Source organism: Geotrypetes seraphini, chromosome 7 (genome assembly GCF_902459505.1).
Source record: "Geotrypetes seraphini chromosome 7, aGeoSer1.1, whole genome shotgun sequence".
Classification (NCBI taxonomy): Eukaryota; Metazoa; Chordata; class Amphibia; order Gymnophiona; family Dermophiidae; genus Geotrypetes; species Geotrypetes seraphini.
The window spans coordinates 143,398,078-143,420,454 of NC_047090.1; the positions used below are offsets into that span (position 1 = coordinate 143,398,078).

The following is a 22,377-nucleotide window of genomic DNA, read 5'->3' on the forward strand; positions in this document are numbered from 1 at the left end:
GTGGTCCCGCGCCTTCGACCTTGTGGCGGAGCTTTTCCGGCCTATGTCCCGGCCGATTACCGGTTTTAAAAAGTGTAGCAAGTGCCAGCGCGCAATTTCGCTCACAGACCCTCATCGACGCTGCTTACAGTGTCTGGGACCGGATCACTTCCCGAAATCGTGCCGGCCTTGCTCCACTCTGACGGCGAGAGCATTTAAGCGTCGCTGTCTGCTGTGGGAGTCCATTTTCAAGATGGAAGCTTCATCGGATCCTGCAGCTTCGACATCGACATCGACGGGTGCTTCGACTCCTTCGGCGAAGCCCTCTGCCTCCCCGGCTGCTTCGGGCCTCCTGAAGCCGGCATCGTTCACACCGGTTTCGGCCCCGACTTCGGCGCCGTTGCCTTCATCCGTCTCCTCGGAGCAGGTATCGACCCCGACTGTTCCACCAGTGGTGCTCAAGGTGCCGAAGACTGGCAAGCAGAAGCACGCAGCACCCAAGGAGCGCGGAGACCGTGCGGAAGGGCCCCCTTTTGGTGCGGATCCCTCCATATCGGCTTCGTTGCGGTCCATCCTGGAGGCTCAGTTCGTGGAGCTCATGCAGACCATGGGGCCTCGGCTGATTGCCACCATCCAGGGTGACCTTCCAGCTTCAGCTTCGAGGGGCGGACCGCCCCCTCCTCCTCCTCCTCGCCGCACGACCTCGTTGCTCGGCGAGGAAGAGCGGCGAGCGGTGTCCGGGTCCTCGAGGAGGTCCTCCGTTAGCGCTGTACCTCCTTTGGAACCGATTCCCTCGAGGAGGGCCTCCCTTAGTGATATGCCTCCCTTGGAGCCCATCCCCTCGAGGAAAGCCTCGTTTAGTGACCTGCCTCCCTTGGAACCGATTACTCCGCCCCATGACTCAGTATGGCGTCCACCTTCGGGGCCACCCAGTCCTGGGCATAGTAGGAAGCAGGACGAGTTCTTCCGAACCCCCTATCAAACCTGGGTGGCGTCGGGGGAGGCGCCGACTCTGCCGCCTCTACGATCGACGGCATCGAGTCCAATCTGCTCCTTGGAGGCGTCTGACCCAGTTTCTCACAGACGGGCTCGATCCCCTTCCAGGCATCGGGAGGGGCATCGATCCAGACATTCTTCGAAGCATTCCTCTCGGCACTCGACCGTCTCGCCTCAGAAGAAATTGCCTCGGTTGGGGTATGCGGCTTAGACTGGGTCTCCTCCTCCGGGCCCGGAGTTCGAGGACACCGAGGTTTTCTACTCGTCCTGTTGCTCGCAGGCCTCTCTGGAGCCTGAAGCCTCTTTTTCTTCTAGTCCGTCTCGCAGACCGGCGACGGCGGACCAACTGTCCTTTTCATCGTTCCTCAGGCAGATGGCGGATGACATGGACATTACTCTCGATGCTGGGTCTCGATATTCCAAGGAGTACCTCAATACCATACACTTGCCTCGTCCTCCAGCAGAGTCCTTGCGGCTTCCCCTGCACAAGCTCCTCGACCAGACCTTCATGCGATGCTTTGAGTCTCCTTACTCTATCCCTGCGGTCCCTGGCAAATTGGATGCGCGATACCGCACGGTGCATCATAAAGGCTTCGAGGGTCCTCAGCTTTCTCACCAGTTCCTACTGGTCGAATCCTCGCTCAAGCGGTCTCATCCTGGCCAGGTCTATGCTTCAGTGCCTCCGGGCCGCGAGGGCAGAACCATGGATAAGTTTGGTTGACGCATCTATCAGAATTCGATGATGGCGTCTTGAGTCCTGAATTACAATTTCCACTTTGCAGCCTACTTGGAATTTTTTCTGCCTGTGCTTCGGAAGTTCACACCATACATCGAATCCCAGGCTAGGTTTGAGTTTGAAGAAGTGGTTGCTTCGCTGTCCCAACTTCGGCTTCAGTTAATGCAATCTGCCTATGATGCATTCGAGCTCTCCGCCCGAGCGGCGGCCTGCTCGGTGGCGATGCGCCGGTTGGCCTGGTTGCGGACCATTGATATGAACCCGAATCTTCAGGACCGCCTGGCGAACGTCCCGTGTGCTGGGGCGGATCTTTTTGACGAATCCATCGAGACTGTCACGAAGAAGTTGTCTGACCACGAAAAGTCCTTCCAATCTATCCTTCGGCCGAAGCCGAAGCCTCAGCAGTCTCGACCTTCTCGTCCGCCGTTGATTTATCAGAGGCGTTATCAGCCGAGGCAAACTCCTCCTGCGAGGCAACCGGCGAAGCGTCAGCCTCCCCAAAAGGGTCAGCCTAAGTCTCAATCGCCTGCTGTCCCTAAGACCACTCAGCCTTTTTGACTGTCTCGTCGAGGGCATAACCAACCTCGTTCTGCCTCCCCCTGTTTTTCCCATCGGAGGGCGCCTCCATCATTTTTATCATCGCTGGGAGGCCATAACAACCGACATCTGGGTCCTTACTATCATCAAGGACGGATACTCTCTTCATTTCCATCGGGTCCCTCCGGACCACCCTCCAAGAGAGTATCCTTCCAACTTGACTCAGACCGCCCTTCTTCTCCAGGAAGCTCAGGCTTTGCTCCGGCTTCTTGCTGTGGAGCCGGTCCTGACGGACCAACTGAACCAGGGGTTTTACTCCCGGTACTTCCTTGTTCCGAAGAAGACGGGCGACCTGCGACCCATTTTGGACCTCAGGGCCCTCAACAAATTCCTAGTCAAGGAGAGGTTTCGCATGCTGACACTTGCTTCTCTCTACCCTCTCCTCGAGCAGAACGACTGGTTATGCTCTCTGGATCTCAAGGAGGCCTACACTCACATTCCCATTCATCCGGCCTCCCGCAAGTTCCTCAGATTTCGGGTGGGACATCTACATCTGCAGTATCGAGTGCTTCCATTCGGCCTGTCCTCGTCTCCCAGAGTCTTCACGAAGTGTCTGGTGGTGGTGGCCGCTGCACTCCGGAACAGGGGTCTTCAGGTATTTCCATACCTCGACGACTGGCTCATCAAGGCACCGTCAGCTCCAAAGGTCATTTCGGCGACCTTGACCACGATCTGCTTCCTGCAGAGCCTAGGCTTCGAGATCAATTTTCCCAAATCTCATCTGCAGCCTACCCAGCCCCTTCCCTTCATCGGGGCGGTACTGGACACCATTCAGCTTCGAGCATTCCTTCCTCCTCAGCGCATGGATGCTCTTCTTCGTCTCTGCCAGTCTGTATCTTCTCGCCATTCCATCTCAGCGAGACACATGATGGTCCTCCTGGGCCACATGGCCTCTACAGTTCATGTGACGCCCTTTGCCAGGCTCCATCTCAGAATTCCTCAGTGGACCCTAGCTTCTCAATGGACTCAAGTGTCAGACCCGTTGACTGGACACATCATAGTCACTCCTGCTCTTCGGCAGTCTCTACTTTGGTGGATGACCTCTTCGAATCTATCCAGAGGTTTGCTGTTTCACATTCCTCCTCATCAGAAGGTTCTCACAACCGATTCCTCGGCCTATGCCTGGGGGGCTCATCTGGATGGGCTTCGCACTCAGGGGTTCTGGACCTGTGCGGACCGACTCCATCAAATCAATCTTCTGGAGCTCAGAGCCATCTTCAATGCTCTTCAAGCTTTTCAACATCTGCTTCACGACATGGTGGTCCTCATTCGCACCGACAATCAGGTCGCCATGTATTATGTCAACAAGCAAGGGGGCACGGGTTCGGCCTCCCTCTGCCAGGAAGCTCTCAGAGTCTGGGATTGGGCGGTTCGCCACAACACCTTCCTCAAAGCTGTCTACATTCAGGGGAGGGACAATGTCTTGGCGGACAAACTGAGTCGTCTTCTCCAGCCTCACGAATGGACACTCCACTCCAAGCCCCTTCATCAGATCTTTGCTCAGTGGGGAACGCCTCAGATAGACCTCTTTGCGGCTCCCCACAATTTCAAGCTGCCTCAGTTTTGCTCCAGGATCTACGCTCCTCATCGCCTCGAGGCAGATGCTTTTCTGCTGGATTGGGGGAATCGCTTTCTGTATGCGTTTCCGCCATTCCCTCTCATTCAAAAGACTCTAGTCAAACTGAAGTCCGAACATGCCACCATGATTCTGATAGCTCCTCGGTGGCCCAGGCAACCTTGGTTCTCCCTTCTACTTCAACTCAGCAGCAGGAAACCGTACCTACTTCCAGTGTTTCCTTCACTGCTTACTCAGCATCAGGGGTCTCTGCTTCATCCCAACCTGCAGTCTCTCCACCTGACTGCTTGGTTACTCTCAACGTAACCCCGCACCAGTTTTCCCAGGCGGTGAGGGATGTCTTGGAGGCTTCCAGGAAGCCTGCTACTCGTCAATGCTACTCCCAAAAATGGACTAGATTTTCTTCATGGTGTATTTCCAATTCTAAGGAGCCTCAGCGAGCCTCCCTATCCTCTGTTTTGGACTATCTTTTACATCTGTCTCAGTCTGGTCTCAAGTCGACATCTATACGAGTCCACCTGAGTGCTATTGCGGCTTTCCATCAGCCTCTACAAGGGAAACCTCTCTCTTCTCATCCTGTGGTTTCCAGATTTATGAAAGGACTTTTTCATGTCAATCCTCCTCTCAAACCGCCTCCAGTGGTTTGGGATCTAAATGTTGTTTCAAGTTCAAGTTTCAAGTTTATTTAAATTTAATGGTTCGCTTAAGAATTCTAAGCGAATAACATTACAATAAATATTGGGGTAAAAACAGTTGAGATCATTTTTGTGAATTAAAAAACATATTCGTGACCACTTAACAAAACAGACACTACTGGAGTGGTTGGGAAAAACATGAGGGATAAAAAGTTACAATATTGTTGTGTCCTCATAGATAGGCGAAGAGAATTGGATAGGGTAGGATAGAACATTGGGGTTTGGGGTACCTGAAGGTAGAAAGTTTTCGAAATTTATGATATTTTAAATTAATGAAAGATGATTCCTATTTAAGGGTTAAAGGAAGCTTTAAACAGAAATGTTTTTAGATTAGTTTTGAATAAAGTGAGATCTTTAATATTTCTAATGTGTAAAGGGAGAGAATTCCAGATAAGCGGGGCTTTGACTGAAAAAATATCGTGTCGCCTAGTTCCTATTATTTTCAATGATGGAACCATAAGTAACTCCTGACTATTAGTCCTTTCTCAGCTTATGAAACCTCCTTTTGAGCCTCTGAGCAAGGCTCCACTAAAGTTTCTCACTTGGAAAGTGGTTTTTCTGGTGGCCCTCACATCTGCTCGCAGGGTCAGTGAGCTTCAGGCCTTGGTGGCGGACCCACCTTTCACAGTATTCCATCATGACAAGGTGGTCCTACGCACTCACCCTAAATTCCTGCCTAAAGTGGTCTCTGAATTTCACCTCAACCAATCCATTGTGCTTCCAGTGTTCTTTCCAAAGCCTCATTCTCATCCTGGAGAATCAGCTCTTCACACTCTGGACTGTAAACGTGCTTTGGCTTTCTACTTGGATCGCACCAAACCACACAGAACTGCTCCTCAACTTTTCGTCTCCTTTGATCCAAACAAGTTGGGACGACCTGTATCAAAGCGCACCATCTCCAACTGGATGGCGGCTTGTATCTCTTTCTGCTATGCCCAGGCTGGATTACCCCTTCCCTGTAAGGTCACAGCACATAGGGTCAGAGCAATGGCAGCCTCTGTAGCCTTCCTCAGATCGACACCGATTGAGGAGATTTGTAGGGCTGCCACTTGGTCCTCGGTTCATACGTTCACCTCTCATTATTGTCTGGATACTTTCTCCAGACGGGATGGGCAGTTTGGCCAAACTGTGTTACAAAATTTGTTCTCCTAAGTTGCCAACTCTCCCTCCATCCCATTGAGGTTAGCTTGGAGGTCACCCACTAGTGAGAATACCTGCCTGCTTGTCCTGGGATAAAGCAATGTTACTTACTGTAACAGTTGTTATCCAGGGACAGCAGGCAGCTATTCTCAAGTCCCACCCACCTCCCCTGGGTTGGCTTCTCTGCTAGCTACCTGAACTGAGGAGACACGCCCGGAGCATCGGGCGGGAAGGCACTGGCGCATGCGTGGTGCGGGCATCTCGAAACTTCTGAGTTTCTTCAAGCAAGACATGCTTGCAAGATGTCCGTATCGGGGCTCTGTCAGATGACATCACCCACTAGTGAGAATAGCTGCCTGCTGTCCCTGGATAACAACTGTTACGGTAAGTAACATTGCTTTTTCAGAACGGTGCTTCAATGCTTTTTACAGGGTGGTCAATCAGTTATGGGAACCTCTCATAAATCAATAAGGAGTTCACCAGGGTGTATCCATGCATTTATGCACCCAAAAGTGCATTGCAGGATTAGCCCACAAACATCATACTGTCTAACCCTGAAGGTAATTTAATAAATAAGTTTTATTTTTTTCAACAAATAATTTTTAGAAAATGCTGAGCAATTATCCAAAGTGCTGAGTGCAGATATAATTATTAAGAATTCAAAACATTCCATAATATCAAGTCATTTCAAAAAATTTCCCATTGTCAGTGGTGTAATAATCTTCAATAAATCCCTGTAATACAATCCACTTTCAGCGGGAACTTATCTTTATAAAGGCTGCAAACATCCACCTAGTTAAGAAAGTCTATTCAAGGAAGTGCCTCGGCTGATTGTCCTACAGAGCTCTGTTTTGTGTCCTTTCTCTGGGGCAAATTCAGGGGCACTTCCCACTCCGATGTAGGTTAGATGCTGCTCCTCATAAATGCAGCATGGGGCTGGTGGGCAGTTTTGAAAAATGCTGCATGCCTAAGTGACGCCTAAGTCACATCCACCTAACTCAAGCCTATTTAGTGCCCAACTCACGCTCAAAAGTAGACTTGATTTTACAAGGAGTCCTCTTTCCACCAAAAAATAGATTTACTATGCAATATATATACTCGTATATTTTTTTTTCTCATATGCTTTGCCATAGAGGCCAAAAGAGGAACTGGGCAAGTGTTGACGGTACATGTTTGATATTTATCCTAGAGAAATGGCTGCTTGTAAATCAATAGCATATAAGCTTGGCTTTGGAATTGACATACGGTTTACTGTCTGAGTGTGTGTGGTGCAGTGGTTAGAGCTACAGCCTTAGCACCCTGACGTTGGTTCAAATCCCCCACTGCTCCTTGTGAGCCTGGGCAACTAGAGCAGAAGAGAAATATGATAAAAGAGCCAAATTTAAATACCACATAAGACATAAGTGGTATATAAATAAATAAAATATAATACTGATGCCAGCATTTTACTACATACAATTTTCATGTAAAAAAACCAGCATAAAATCGCCGTTCTAATAACGTCATAATGCTAACACACGATAACGTTATAGATGTTATTAGGACGTCTGCAATGCCTAAAAGGCGATTCTGCAAAGGACGTTTAACAATATAGATGCGCTTAGTTATGCTCAGCACCACTGAGCGCGATTCTCTAAAGTGCATCTATGCATTATAGAATCACGCTCAGCATTCTGCTCCTAGATGCCTAAATGATGCCTAATATTTAGACGTCTTTTACAGAATCTGACCCACTGTGTCTGAATTCAAGAAAGTTTGGGACAGGCATGTGGGATCTCTTAGGTAGAGGAGGAGATAGTAGATGCTGTGGGTGGTCAGATTGGATGGGCCATTTGACCTTTTTCTACTGTCATGTTTCTATGCAAGGCTCTACCTCTGATATGGCCAAGTAAAAACTCATAAGGGCTTAAGCATGGAGCGCTAGTGTACTACTTCCTGATATTTTGTTGGCTCCCAGCCTGATTTGGGCAATCATCTTTCTCACTCACCTACTTTTGTAGTGCTGAAACTACCAGATAAAAATGAACTTTTCAAATTAACTGGAAGTCCGAAGAAGTGGCAGGAAACTAGTTATGCAACCAACAAAAACACACAAAACCTTGGTAGAAACCTTAGTTTTTTTATCTTGCAAATTGCAGAATTAAAAGATGCAGTCAGGTGCCATTGGCCCTAAATTCAGTGATTCTGTGTTATGATCTAAATGATCACTAGATCTGTTTTTCACAGAATTTACATTCTCTAGACTTTTGCAGGATTTTCAAAGTATTAGTATGCATGTGGGTTTCCCAAGGAAAGTACCCAGCCACATTTATACTTGCTAATTTGGGTGGATACTTTTTCTGTCTAAATATATGTGCATACTTTTGAAATTTTTAAAGTATATGAATAGTTCCAAATGTCAGTTGAACTCTGCTCCCAAGGTCATCTCCCCCCACAGTGGCTAAAAGAACATGACAATAGCAAAATGCCTATGTTTTTTACAGCAAGTAAGGTGGGCAGTTTTATAAAATTCCAAGTTTGGGGTTAAAGCATTGAAAGAATAGCTATTTAGTGCATATTCTGTATAACAGTGACCAATGTTTTCTATATTGAACTTTTTGAGTTCATTTCCATAAAATTCGTGCCTAAGTGGTGTCTTTTGTGCCTATGTGGTGCCTAATTGCCTAAATAGTGTCTTTTTACACCACTTTTTGTTTTTCTTAGGAATATGATCCTCCCAGTGAAGGGCAAGTTGTAAAGAGGCCTCATAAAGGATACCACCGAGACCCAGTTCTTTCTCTCATGGCCCAGCTAGACCAAGCCCCGTTTGCTGCACAAGAAGTGGTTTGCAATCCAGAGGTATTCAGACACACCACATTTTTTTAAATGCTTTAAGTGACAGAATTCAAACAATAGATATTTTGGATGATTTAGAATAGTATAAGGGGGAAAATCTATGTACAGTGTATAGAAAATTCAAGAGAGGAATCTGCATACATGAATAGGAATACCACAAAAATGTAATCATTGCTTAAGGAGGTCTAGTAGTCATAGTAGTAGAGAAAATCTGATTTATTTATCTCTTCTGTGCTTGACCTCTAGGCACTTACAGATGGGGAATTCCATTCTTGGAGCACTCTGGCTTTGAAAACAGAAAATTCCTTTACTTAGTGAAAATACTTCTAAAGACTGAAATAAGTTGTAGAATAATTTGAGATATTTCTTCTTTTGTTTATCTGGAAAGGTCTGTTTTTCAGATAATATCAAAATCTGCAACAGCGTAAATAGCCTGGAAATGGTGGCTTACATGAGAAGGGATCTAGTGAAGATTGGGGAATGGTCTAGAGATTCGTAACTAAGATTTAATGCTAAAATATTCTGGGCCATGCATTTTGGCTGCAGAAATTCAAGAGAGTAGTACAGTATAGGAGATGAAGTACTTTTGTGCATAAAAGAACAAGATCTGGAAGTGGTCATTTGTGATATTAAGGTGGACAAACAAAAAAAATGAAATGGCAAAAAACAGAAAAACAATTGAGTGCCTGGAGAGGTGAATGACCAATAGAAAAAAGGAGGTGATAGTGCCTCTGTAAGTTTCTGTGGAGATCACATTTGTAGCATTCTGTACAATTTTGGAGACTGCACTGTAAAAAAAAATAAACAGGATGGAGTTGTCCAGAGGGTAGCTATTACTCTTTATTACAAAGCATATGGAGGACAGACTCAATATATACACTCTGGAAGGATGGGCTTCTCGCATTTGAAAGGAAGATCTTGACTAAAAGGTTATAGGAAAAAGATGAAAGGAGATGGCTCAGGAGAAATCTAAGAAAATATTTATTTACAAAAAAGGTGGTGGATGCATACAAGAATCTCCTGGTGGAGGTAGGGAAGGTATCCAAATTCAAGAAAGCATGGGACAAATGCAGAGGATCTCTGAGGGAAAAGATGAAATTATAGAGCTTAATAGTTGAATGGACAGACTGGATAGGCTATAAAGGTCTTTATATGCTGTCATTTTGTGCATTTCTGCGTTTTCTTTTAACCATTACCTTTTACTGGAGGTGATATGGGAACCACATGATGCAAGAACTGTTGTCAGAAACATTTCCTCTTTCATCTACATGGGAGGGAAAAAGATCATACATTCTTTTCAAAATATAACATATACAATGGGGTTCATAATAAAAAAAAAAAAAAACGTCTAAAAAGTGTCCTAAATGGCTACTTGGACGATCAAAAAGCCTGATCGTCCAAGTACCCCTAATCAAAGCTGGTTTTAGACGTATCTAAAACCAGCTTAAGCCTTTCCCCTGCCACTAAACGCACAGAGAGAAAAGAGGCGTGTTTAGAGGAGGGGAAAGGGCGGGCGGTAGGTGGAAGGTGGGCCGACCTACACCTAGGCGTGCAGCAGGTATAACCAAAACCTTAGGCAACTTGCCTAGTCAGCATTTATACGTTTTTGACTTAGACGAAGTCAAAACAGGTCTAAGTGCTGAAAAAGGGGCCGCTGAGCTGATCGTGGCTGCTGCGATCAGCTCAGCGGCCCCAGCAACCTGCCTACCCCCTATAGCAATGATCGTGGCAGGAGAGATGCCTCATCTCTCCTACCGCGATGCCATCACTCCTCTACCCGAACTGCTGCGACCCGCGGCAGGAAAGATGCCCTATCTCTCCTGCCGCGGGTCGCAGCAGTTCGGGTAGAGGAGTGATGGCATTGCGGTAGGGGAGATGAGGCATCTCTCCTGCCGTGATCTATCACCCCCCCCCAACAACATCGGGGCAAGAGGGAGCCCAAGCCCTCTTGCCCCATGGCACCGACCCCCCCCCCCCCCCCGATTACATTTGGGGCAGGAGGAGCCCAACCCCTCCTGCCCAGGCAGACCCCCCACTACAGTACAGGCAGGAGGGATCCCAGGCCCTCCTGCCCTCGACACAACTCCCCCCCCCAATGACCGCCCCCCCCCCCCCCCGAACCACTGATCGGCTCCTCCTTCGCCTAAAAGCCCTTGTGTTGGACATTTGGGGCTTAGGCATTTTTTTGGCTCATTATGGGGTATGAGTGTAGACGTCTTCAAGGTAAAGTAACATTATTCGCCGACGACGCCAAACTATGTAATATGGTAAGTGAGAGCAATTTACAAGATAGTATGGCGCAGGACCTGCGTACATTGGAATGCTGGTCCTCAACCTGGCAGCTGGGCTTCAATGCTGGGAAGTGTAAGGTCATGCACCTAGGTAGCAGAAACCTGTGCAGAACTTATACCTTGAACGGGGAGACCTTGACCAGGACTTCAGCGGAACGAGATTTAGGAGTAATCATTAGTGCAGACATGAAATCTGCCAATCAGGTGGAGAAGGCTTCCTCAAGGGCAAGGCAGATGCTGATTTGCATCCGTAGAAGTTTCGTCAGCAGAAAGCCTGCTGTCATAATGCCATTGTACAGGACCATGGTGAGACCTCATCTGGAATACTGCGTGCAATTCTGGAAGCCACATTACCGCAAAGACGTGCAGAGGGTCGAGTCGGTCCAAAGGATGGCCACCAGAATGGTCTCAGGGCTTAAAGGTCTCTCGTACGAAGCAAGACTAAACAATTTGCAGCTCTACACTCTCGAGGAACGCAGGGAGAGGGGAGACATGATTGAGACGTTTAAATACGTCACCGGACGTATAGAAGTGGAAGATAACATTTTCCTTCTCAGAGGCCCCTCATCCACAAGGGGGCACCCGCTCAAACTCAAGGGCGGGAAATTTCACGGCGACACCAGGAAGTATTTCTTCACGGAGCGAGTGATTGATCAATGGAACAAGCTTCCAGTACAGGTAATCGAGGCCAGCAGCGTGCCAGATTTTAAGAATAAATGGGACGCCCATGTGGGATCCCTACGTAGGTCAGGGCAAAACATTGGCTAATCTTAAGGGGAGGGTCTATAGAGTGGGCAGACTTGATGGGCCTTGGCCCTTTTCTGCCGTCATCTTTCTATGTTTCTACGTCGTGGGGGTATAAATGTTGACGTAATGGTGGTCTGGGCGTTTAAACAGCTGAATGTAGAGGCAGGCCATTATCAAAAAAAGGATGTTTTTTTTTTATTATGGACATTTTCCCTGCTTCTACTTTCAACGTTTAAGGCCTTAGGCCAAAAAGGGACTTAGACGTTTTTTTTTTATTATGCCCCTCCACGAGTATAAGCTATTCCAAAATTGATTTTGATAGATTCTGAGTTTGGTCATAGGACACAAGCTACTAAGATAGGATCTATTACATGGTTGGACCATTTGCTAAGATAGGATCTATTACATGGTTGGACCATTTGCTCATCTGAATGGAAATACAGCTCCAAAATATTAGGAATAGGAAGTGCTAGTAGAGATTAGATGATAATGTTCTCATCTGTCAATAAGATAGCAAAACCAAAAGATATACAAAATTAAATACAATATAATGATAATTGAAAAGTTTTTATCAGATAGTCTGGGATGTCCTAAAAGGAGTGATGATACAAAGTAAATTAATAGAATAGGCAGAAAATTCTAAATAGCAATGAGAACAGCAGCTTAATGAAATCAAGCAAAGAATAGGAAAATTAGATGAGCATAAAGGCCTGAGTCCAAATACACTTGAAATTAGAGCAGCATCAGGGAAAGCTTGGAGACATGGCAGAGGGGATTCCATATTGAGGTTTCTAAGCAGAGATATTTTGAGTTGGATAACAAGATAAGCAAATCACTAGCATTTAAAGAAAGATACAGAATGATATTCTCCAAATGAGAGCTTTCTCCAGAGCACTGACAATTAATACAATTGTGGAAGCACCGGTGCAATATTTTCAAAATCTGTATACACCAGATACCTCTGTAGATAATCAAAGATTAGAGACCGTTTTATAAAGGACGGACTTGGTCTCACCTGTCCTGGATTAATCTTCCCTACACCTGAACCACAGTTGTATTGTGAGATTTGTGAAAGGATTAGTTGTTTTGGCTAGCACCTTTATACCTACAACTTTTCAGGGCAAATGGGACCAGGAAAGATCTCATGCTCCAAAATTACCCAGCATTTTTCAGCCTCTGCTTGCTAGCCTCAAAGAACACTCAGTTGCATGTTGCCTTTTCTTTTAAAAAATAAAATATATATTTTAGATGTGCTACCTTTATTTATGTTTGTATAAAAATTTGTTGAACTTAATTGTGAAAGAAAAGGTAAGTATGAGAGTACTGTTTTACAAGATATGCATTAAGATGTATCTATATGAGAATCCCTGATGAAGCCTACAACAAAGGGTGAAACGGGCCCCGTTGGTTGAGCTTAAAGATAAGTGCATACTTGTTACTGAATTGTGTAGCAAAATATGAGATCCATTGAATATAATTGAAAAGTGTAAAAAAATAATAAAAGCTACTATGTAAAGATTTAAAGAACATGGAGGGGTTTTCAGGACCTGTGAATGAAAATGGAACCTATTGGCTGACAGACAACATAATTCATTTGGGTCTGCAGTATGGTTTTCTGAGGTCCTTTCCCTTGCCCCAGTGATCACAGAGTTGATATTGTGACTTACTGTTCTAAGTGCATGATATGTTTGTTGTTTTCATAATTGTGTTTGGTTAGCACCAATATTTTTGAGAAATTTTTTTGAGAAATTAAACTGAACACCAGACATTATAGGACAACTTTTAAGTGACAAATTTTATAGGAATGTGAGAGCATTTTCTGGGTAATCTTTACGGACAAATGTTTTGATGGTGGGCTAGATAACAATTGACCCAAGTCCCACAGTGCTTTTGCATAACTTTTTTCTTTCACAAGTTAGTTTTTGTGGAGTTATTTTCCCTTCCAGAACTTGCATAAAATTAAAGACTTGGGGCATATGAAACATGGTTTTGGAACTGTGCAGTCAATTTAACTTTCTGTTTTTTTGCATATCTTTGTCTTATTAAACTGGCTCTTAAGTTTATTTTGGTTTTCTTTTTGCTTTGTTCTCCTAGAGCTCCGAGGATGACAAGAGTGTGGGGGAACTGAGTGATGGACAGAGACCTCGACTGACCACAGCAGCAGAAAGTATCTTGGTGGGACATTCTATCTATATGAGGGAACCCAGTCCTGCTGAGCTTAGAAGTATACATATGACTTCCCCGGGACAGTTCAACACACACCCAGGTACAGTATTACATATATGGTTATTTGATTAACTCTATACAGATTTAATGGAACAAGATTAAAATTGACATGGTGAGGAAAAAAGGGATTGACCTGGAACCTGCAACCTAAGAAATAAGCCCCCTAAAAGAAATGGCCCAATGCAATTTTATGGGAGAAAAAAAAATTGGTTGTGCAGAATAGAAACTTTGATACACTGAAACATAATGATCAAGAAAGCAAAGTTGCTTACCTGTAACATGTGTTCACTGTAGACAGCAGGGGAATGCAGCCACGCTTGTTTGTTTATTTATTTATTTATTCAATTTTCTATACTGTTCTCCCAGGGGAGCTCAGAATGGTTTACATGAATTTATTCAGGTACTCTAGCATTTTTCCCTCTCTGTCCTGGTGGGCTCACAATCTATCTACCTTTTAGTTTTCATGCCAGAATATTGTCCTTATTATGACTGTAGTGTTTTTTTTAGTCAGCTGGGGCACTGTTTCCCTGCACTGGGCTCCATTGGTGACATCATCCAGAAGTAAGGATTTAAGCCATTGGAGAATACAGCTGACTAAAAAAAGCACTACAGTCATAATAAGGGTAATATTCTGGCATGAAAGCTAAAAGCTAAGTATTCAATCATTTTTGATGAACTTAAATGTTTAAGAAGAGATTTGAAATTAAAAGTTCAAGCTATAAGCAGAAGTTAAATGATAGGGGGAGGTTATAACTGATGATGTTGGTCCCATTTTGGTTTGCAAATTAAGTTGAAATAGCGAGCGACAAACAGGGACCTGAGGTTTTCCTTCCAATACAATAAATGCATAGTTATATTCATGTTTAAGCTACTACATGGTATAAATATATAAGTATTTTGTGTGCAGTGAGTATTTGTGAGATTGATTTGTTGGTTTCCTGCACCAAGCTTGTATTTTGGAGTGTGTATCACAAGGTTAAAACCCCACTTTGTACCCTTCACCATTGAGAATATTGATCATTTAAACCTCTCTATTTTCTGTCTTTCAACCAGTTCTTAAACCATAATAGGACATTACCTCCTATCCCATGACTTACTAATTTCCTCAGAAGTCTTTCATGAGGTACTTTGTCAAATGCCTTTTGAAAATCCAAATACCGTATTTTCACGCAAATAACACGCACCCGTATAAAACGCGCACACGTGTATAGCGCGCAGAAATCACGATGATAAGCACAAAAACTTTGGTATAACGCGCTCACGATTATACCGCGCATGCTGCCCGACTCTCCGTTCACCCCCCTGACTTCCGTGCACTGCCCCGCCTCTCCGTGCGCTGTCCCGACTCTCCGTTCACCCCCCCCTGACTTCCGTGCACTGCCCCGACTTTCCGTGCGCTGTCCCGACTCTCCGTTCACCCCCCCCTGACTTCCGTGCACTGCCCTGACTTTCCGTGCGCTGTCCCGACTCTCCGTTCACCCCCCCTGACTTCCGTGCACTGTCCCCCCTTGAAGGTCTGTCCCCATCCTGAAAGCCTGATGCCCCCCCCCGACGTCCGATACATCCCTCCCCCCGAAGGACCGCCGATTCCCCAACAATATCGGGCCAGGAGGGAGCCCAAATCCTCCTGGCCACGGCGACCCCCTAACCCCACCCCGCACTACATTACGGGCAGGAGGGATCCCAGGCCCTCCTGCCCTCGACGCAAACCCCCCTCCCCCCAACGACCGCCCCCCCAGCCGACCCGCGACCACCCTGGCGACCCCCACGACCCCCCCACCCCCCTTCCCCGTACCTTTGGTAGTTGGGCCAGAAGGGAGCCCAAACCCTCCTGGCCACGGCGACCCCCTAACCCCACCCCGCACTACATTACGGGCAGGAGGGATCCCAGGCCCTCCTGCCCTCGACGCAAACCCCCCTCCCCCCCAACGACCGCCCCCCCCAAGAACCTCCGACCGCCCCCCCAGCCGACCCGCGACCCCCCTGGCGACCCCCACGACCCCCCCACCCCCCTTCCCCGTACCTTTGGTAGTTGGCCGGACAGACGGGAGCCAAACCCGCCTGTCCGGCAGGCAGCCAACGAAGGAATGAGGCCGGATTGGCCCATCCATCCTAAAGCTCCGCCTACTGGTGGGGCCTAAGGCGCGTGGGCCAATCAGAATAGGCCCTGGAGCCTTAGGTCCCACCTGGGGGCGCGGCCTGAGGCACATGGTCGGGTTGGGCCCATGTGCCTCAGGCCGCGCCCCCAGGTGGGACCTAAGGCTCCAGGGCCTATTCTGATTGGCCCACGCGCCTTAGGCCCCACCAGTAGGCGGAGCTTTAGGATGGATGGGCCAATCCGGCCTCATTCCTTCGTTGGCTGCCTGCCGGACAGGCGGGTTTGGCTCCCGTCTGTCCGGCCAACTACCAAAGGTACGGGGAAGGGGGGTGGGGGGGTCGTGGGGGTCGCCAGGGGGATCGCGGGTCGGCTGGGGGGCGGTCGGAGGTTCTTGGGGGGGGACGGTCGTTGGGGGGGAGGGGGGTTTGCGTCGAGGGCAGGAGGGCCTGGGATCCCTCCTGCCCGTAATGTAGTGCGGGGTGGGGTTAGGGGGTCGCCGTGGCCAGGAGGGTTTGGGCTCCCTTCTGGCCCGATATTGTCGGGAAGTCGGCGGTCCTTCGGGGTGGGGGTGCGAGTGGTCCTGCCGGGGGGGGGGATGTATCGGACGTCGGGGAGTCGGCCGGGCAAGAGGGCTTGGGCTCCCTCTTGCTCCGATCGTGGATGCGGGTGCGGGTGGGAGCGCGTGCGAGCGGTCGTTCGGGGTGGGGGTGCGAGTGGTCCTGCCGGGGGGGGGGGATGTATCGGACGTCGGGGAGTCGGCCGGGCAAGAGGGCTTGGGCTCCCTCTTGCTCCGATCGTGGATGCGGGTGCGGGTGGGAGCGCGTGCGAGTGGTCGTTCGGGGTGGGGGTGCGAGTGGTCCTGCTGGGAGGGTGAATCGGGCGTCGGGCGGGGTGGGAACTATGTTTTAAAACTTTTGTATACCGCGCTCACGCATATAACTCGCGAGGGGTATGCGCGGTAGGTAAAAACGCGTATAACGCGCGCGTTATATGCGTGAAAATACGGTACACAATATCAACTGGCTCACCTCTATCCATATGTTCATTCACCCCTTCAAAGAAATGCAGTAGATTGGTGAGGCAAGATTTCCCGTGACTAAATCCATGTTGGATTTCTCTCATTAATCCATGCTTATGTATATGTTCTGTCATTTTGTTCTTTATAATAGTCTGTACCATTTTGTCTGGCACCAACATCAGAATCACCAGTCTATAATTTCACGGATCACCTCTGGAACCCTTTTTAAAAATTGGCGTCATGTTGGCCATCCTCCAGTCCGGTATTTTCTTGTAACTCCCTCTCTTGACGTTTGATAACTGTTTGTGGAAGCGAAGCCAAAACTGGAAGTGGAAGAGAGAGGAAACAAGCTTTTTTTTTTTTTTTTTCTAAGGTCCAAGGTCTGCGAATATGCAAGCATAAGGCACAAGTAGCGATCATAATGCATGCAACAGCGGATAAGCAAAATCATGAATCAGGAACGTGTGAATAACAAGCACAGACTGTATTGTGCACCAGTTCTAGAGATCGTACCTTGAAAAAGATATAAACAGGATGGAGTCAATCCAGAGGAAGGCTACTAAAATAGTCTGTGGTCTTTGTCATAAGGCATAGGGACAATATCCTTAAAGATCTCAATATAGTCTGTGGTCTTTATCATAAGGCGTTAGGGGACAGACTTAATGATCTCAATATGTATACATTGGAGGAAAGGCAGGAGAGGGGAGATATGATACAGATGTTTAAATACCTACATGGCATAAATGCACATGAGATAAGTCTCTTTCAATTGAAAAGAAGCTCCAGAATGAGAGGGCATAGGATGATGATAAGAAGTGTTATGCTCAGGAGTAATCTAAGGAAATATTTTTTTACAGAAAGGGTTGTAGATACTTGGAATAGTCTCTCAGTAGGGGTTATAGAGACAAAGACTGTATCTGAATTCAGGAAAGCATGGGACAGGAGAGGAGGAGATAGTGGATGTTGCAGACTGGATGGGCCATTTGGCCCTTATCTGCCATCATGTTTCTATGAGTTGGTTAAGATTAAAATCACATAAACAATCAAGTAATACCTATGCCATTGTAGGATTTAGTATTTTGAGGAAAGGTTGCATCAACTTCCAGAACATTGTGTTTCCCCTTTTTTCTGTTGAAGGCAGCCTTTAGCTAGGAAGTCCAAATGTGAGGATTTTATAATCCTCCTTGTTCCCCGAGAAGACAAAATTGCTTACCTAGAGCAGATGTTCTCCAAGGACAACAGGACTTAAAGCCTTACAACCTTCTCACCTCCCCACGGTTGTTGCATTTATTTAATTATTAATTGACTGAGGAGGTCCTGTTTTGATAGCAGCAGGTTGGAACATACACATATGTGCACGAAGACTATCCAAACACTTGTGGAAAAGTTGCTGGGGCACTGTTTCCCTGCACTGGGCGCCATTGGTGACATCACCCATAAGTAAGGATTTAAGCCATTGGAGAATACATGCTACAAGTAAATAGCTTCTTAAGTCTGATACTTCCTTTACTACTTTAGGTTTAATATCCTCATGGGCCATGAAAAGGAAGGAAATGTAAGTCGAAAAATCTCACTTTTAGGAAAAAAAAATACAGTGGTGCCTCACACAACGAACTTAATTCGTACCAGGAGCAAGTTTGTTATGCGAAAAGTTCGTTATGTGAAACGCGTTTTCCCATAACAATACATGTTAAAAAAAATAATTCGTTCTGCAGCATAAAATATGCTAAGATGACATAAAAAAAGATAAATTTGTCAAAATGGTGAAAATGGTGGTCTTGTTGAGGCCAAACTCTTTGACGAGGTCACACTGTTTTACCCCACATTCACTCCTTCTAATTATTTCCCGTTTCATTTCAACAGAAATCACCTTCCTGCTTTTTTTAGAAGCCATGATATATAAAAAATATTGAGTTTATCTTAAAAGGACGACTGTATACAGTGAAAGAGGGCAGTTAAGCGCAGTGACTAATGACTGCCTGCAGTGCCTGCACGGAAGGATGCAATACATCGGCAGCTCGGGCGACTTCGTTGTGTGAAACGAAGTTCGTTGTGTGAAGTTCGTTGTGTGAAACGAAGTTCGTTGTGTGAATCAAGACATGAAGTTCGTTGTGTGCAGCGTTCGTTGTGCGAGGCGTTCGTTATGCGAGGCACCACTGTACATAGGAGTCTAAATTGTCCCCATTCAACTGATGAGAAGACGTACTAAGTTTAAACAGAAAAATGCATAAAGAGAGAGAGAGACAATTTTTGATGTGAGTTGAGAAGAGCACAGGGGAGTGCTGTGGAAAAATGGTGACTGATTAGGTACCACTCGACAATAGCAGATGAGAAGATGCGTTCACATGCACAGTATGACATTCTAAAAAGTTGTAAATATGCTAGAGTGTTCCTGCACAGGCTCCATCAGTTGACATCACTCATACGTAAGGCACTGTTACACTGCTTGTCTTTGGAGAAAACATCATAAACATTCTTAAAATAAAAACATTATGACTTGTAAATCTAATCTTTAGCAATTGAAAAAAATGAAATCAAGGCCTATACTAAAATGTGCTAATTGTACCTTCAATTTTGTTATAAATGAAGTATAGGATTTTGAATACAGTACATTACGAGGTGGTTTCATCTATGAAAACCTGGACTGAATTACTTATATAATATTTCTAAACTTAAGATAATCAAGATAATAGCTGCCAACCTAATTTGGAAAGCTATATATATTAATAGATTACTCTGTTAAGAGTCCTTATGTGAAAATAAATGGATATCCTAAGCAAGAGTGATTCATTTGATACTGTATATCTTTCAACACACACAGCATTGCAAATGAGTACCATCTGATTTCAGTAATGTGCATATATTCAAAGCTTCAAAGTGAAATATAACCTTTCACGTCCAGGTGAGGTAATAGTTATTTCAGTCTGTTAAATACAGCTTCTCCAGACTAAGTAAGCACTTAGTTAAAAGACAAATGATACTTTAAGCTACCTGTTGACAGACTAGCAAATGTATACACTCACATAAAAGCATTAGCTATACCAGAGAATTAGTTGAGAAGACATAAAGATGATGACAATTACATTTGTAATTCTGTTTCTCCTGAAAGGGATAGTACAGATAAAATTGATACAAGTGATCTCCACGGAACAATTTCAAAACAGAGAAAGTGAGATAAAATTACATTTAAAATAATCAAGCTGGTTAGAATTTGGACAAGCTGGTTCTCGTTCCCTGTCGGTTAACAATCCAGGTTTGAGATTCTTTGAAGAACAAAGAGCCTAGGCTGCATCTTGGCCTATTTAAGGATTAATTACACTGCACAACAAAGTTTTTGCTTCCTGAACACTGCTGGGTGTTTCTTATAGAATTTTGGGTGCTGATCATGAATATTACATCAAAAATTACCCATCACGTACCATTTCAGAGAAATCTTCAATTTTGTCGTGATTTTTTCTTATATTTGGATGCAAACAATTTTTTCTCCCATAAGTGTCTTATCAACAACGGTTTGTGCCGCCTGGGTATGTCCATGCATAAAATCTAGCCAGGTTGGAAGCTGTTTTATGGAAGATGACATCCTGGGCATGTCTGGGCAGGTCTGAACGAGCTTGCGCTGTCTCACCATGCTATAATGGTGGCTTCCATACACCGATCCTGCTCATTTGGTTAATATAGATAGTCCGTGTGTGTATATAGTATCAGTATAGTAAAGTATAGTAGTATAGTAGCTGTAGCAATATAACAGTAAGTAAGCTTGATGCTATAGACGTTTTGGTGTCGGGCAATATGTCTCGTCGGTGTCGTAACAGCCGCGACACATTCTGCTATATCTGTGGGGAATATACACTTACGCCTCAGAGACGTTCGATGACTGCCCTTGTAAAGAAAGCCTATCATCTGTATTTTGGCTGCAAAATAGGTGATCAAGACAAGCAATGGGCGCCTCACATTTGCTGTGCGACATGTGCTGTTAGTCTGAGAGCCTGGCTCAGAGGTACTCGAAAGACGATGCCATTTGCTGTTCCGATGATATGGCGAGAACAGAAAGACCATGTGACGGACTGTTATTTCTGTTTGACTAATGTGTCTGGTTTCTCTGCCAAAAACAAGAAGTCAATTGAATATCCTAATCTGCCTTCAGCAATGAGACCCATGCCACATGATGACAGTCTTCCAGTTCCGAAACCACCAGAGGATTGGACCTTAGACGAACCAGATGAAGAAACTGCAGTGCAGGGTTCTAACAGTGACATTGACCCGGATTTTGAACCATCCTCATCAGGCGATCCACATCTGATAACACAGTCCGAATTGAACGATTTGGTCAGAGATTTGGGTCTGTCAAAAGCAAAAGCTGAGCTGCTAGGTTCGAGACTGCAGGAATGGTGTTTGCTATCACCAGGTACGAAAATTTCTGTGTTTCGAGACCGGCATCATGATATAACCAAATTTTTTGCACAAGTCGACAGTCTCTGTTTCTGTTGTGACATTGAAGGATTGTTCTCGGTCTTTGGTTGTGATCACAACCCGGAAGAGTGGTGTCTTTTCATTGATTCGTCAATGTTAAGCCTGAAAGCTGTTCTGTTGCACAATGGCAACGTTTATCCTTCAGTACCTGTTGGCTATGCAGCACATATGAAAGAAACATATGAGAATATGGAAATGTTACTAAAGTATGTCCAGTATACCAGGTATAACTGGAATATCTGTGGAGACCTCAAAGTCGTTGCTCTGTTACTAGGACTGCAGCTTGGCTATACAAAGTACTGCTGTTTCATCTGCGAATGGGACAGCCGAGACAGAGAGTCGCACTATTCTAGAAAGAACTGGCCACTCCGTAAAAAGTTAGTTCCAGGACAGAAAAATGTAGCACATGAATCGCTTGTTGACCCGACAAAGATATTTTTGCCTCCTCTTCACATTAAACTGGGACTCATGAAGAATTTTGTGAAAGCAATGAACAAGGAAGGGGAAGGTTTTCGTTATTTAAGACAGATGTTCCCAAGAATAACTGATGCCAAGATCAAAGAGGGTATTTTTGTTGGCCCCCAGATCAGACATGTTATGAGTGACAAGCGATTTGAAGATCTGTTAGTTGGGCCGGAAAAAATTGGCTGGAAAGCCTTGAAAGACGTTGTTGACAATTTTCTGGGCAATTACAGAGCCCCAAACTACATTCAGCTGGTAGACAAACTTCTCAAAGCATACAAGAGAATGAAGTGCAATATGTCACTCAAGATTCATTTCCTCCATTCACACTTGGACTTCTTCCCCGCAAATCTCGGTGCTGTGAGTGACGAGCACGGTGAAAGGTTTCATCAAGACATAGCTACGATGGAGAAACGATACCAGGGCAATTGGAATCCGTCAATGCTTGCCGACTATTGTTGGATGCTACAACGTGATGCACCAGACACTGAATATAAAAGAAACTCGGGAG

The 22,377-nt window shown here is 45.7% G+C and overlaps 1 protein-coding gene across 5 annotated transcripts in view; it reads left to right on the forward strand.

The window, feature by feature from the left end:
- Positions 1-22,377, forward strand: part of KIAA0586 (KIAA0586 ortholog) — a 397,462-nt gene that overhangs the window by 229,038 nt on the left and 146,047 nt on the right. For all 5 annotated transcript variants that reach the window (XM_033951201.1, XM_033951204.1, XM_033951205.1 and 2 more), the window contains 2 exons: positions 8,423-8,557; positions 13,687-13,858. In XM_033951201.1, the coding sequence (XP_033807092.1) occupies positions 8,423-8,557; positions 13,687-13,858 (307 nt within the window). The remainder of the gene's footprint in view (positions 1-8,422; positions 8,558-13,686; positions 13,859-22,377) is intronic.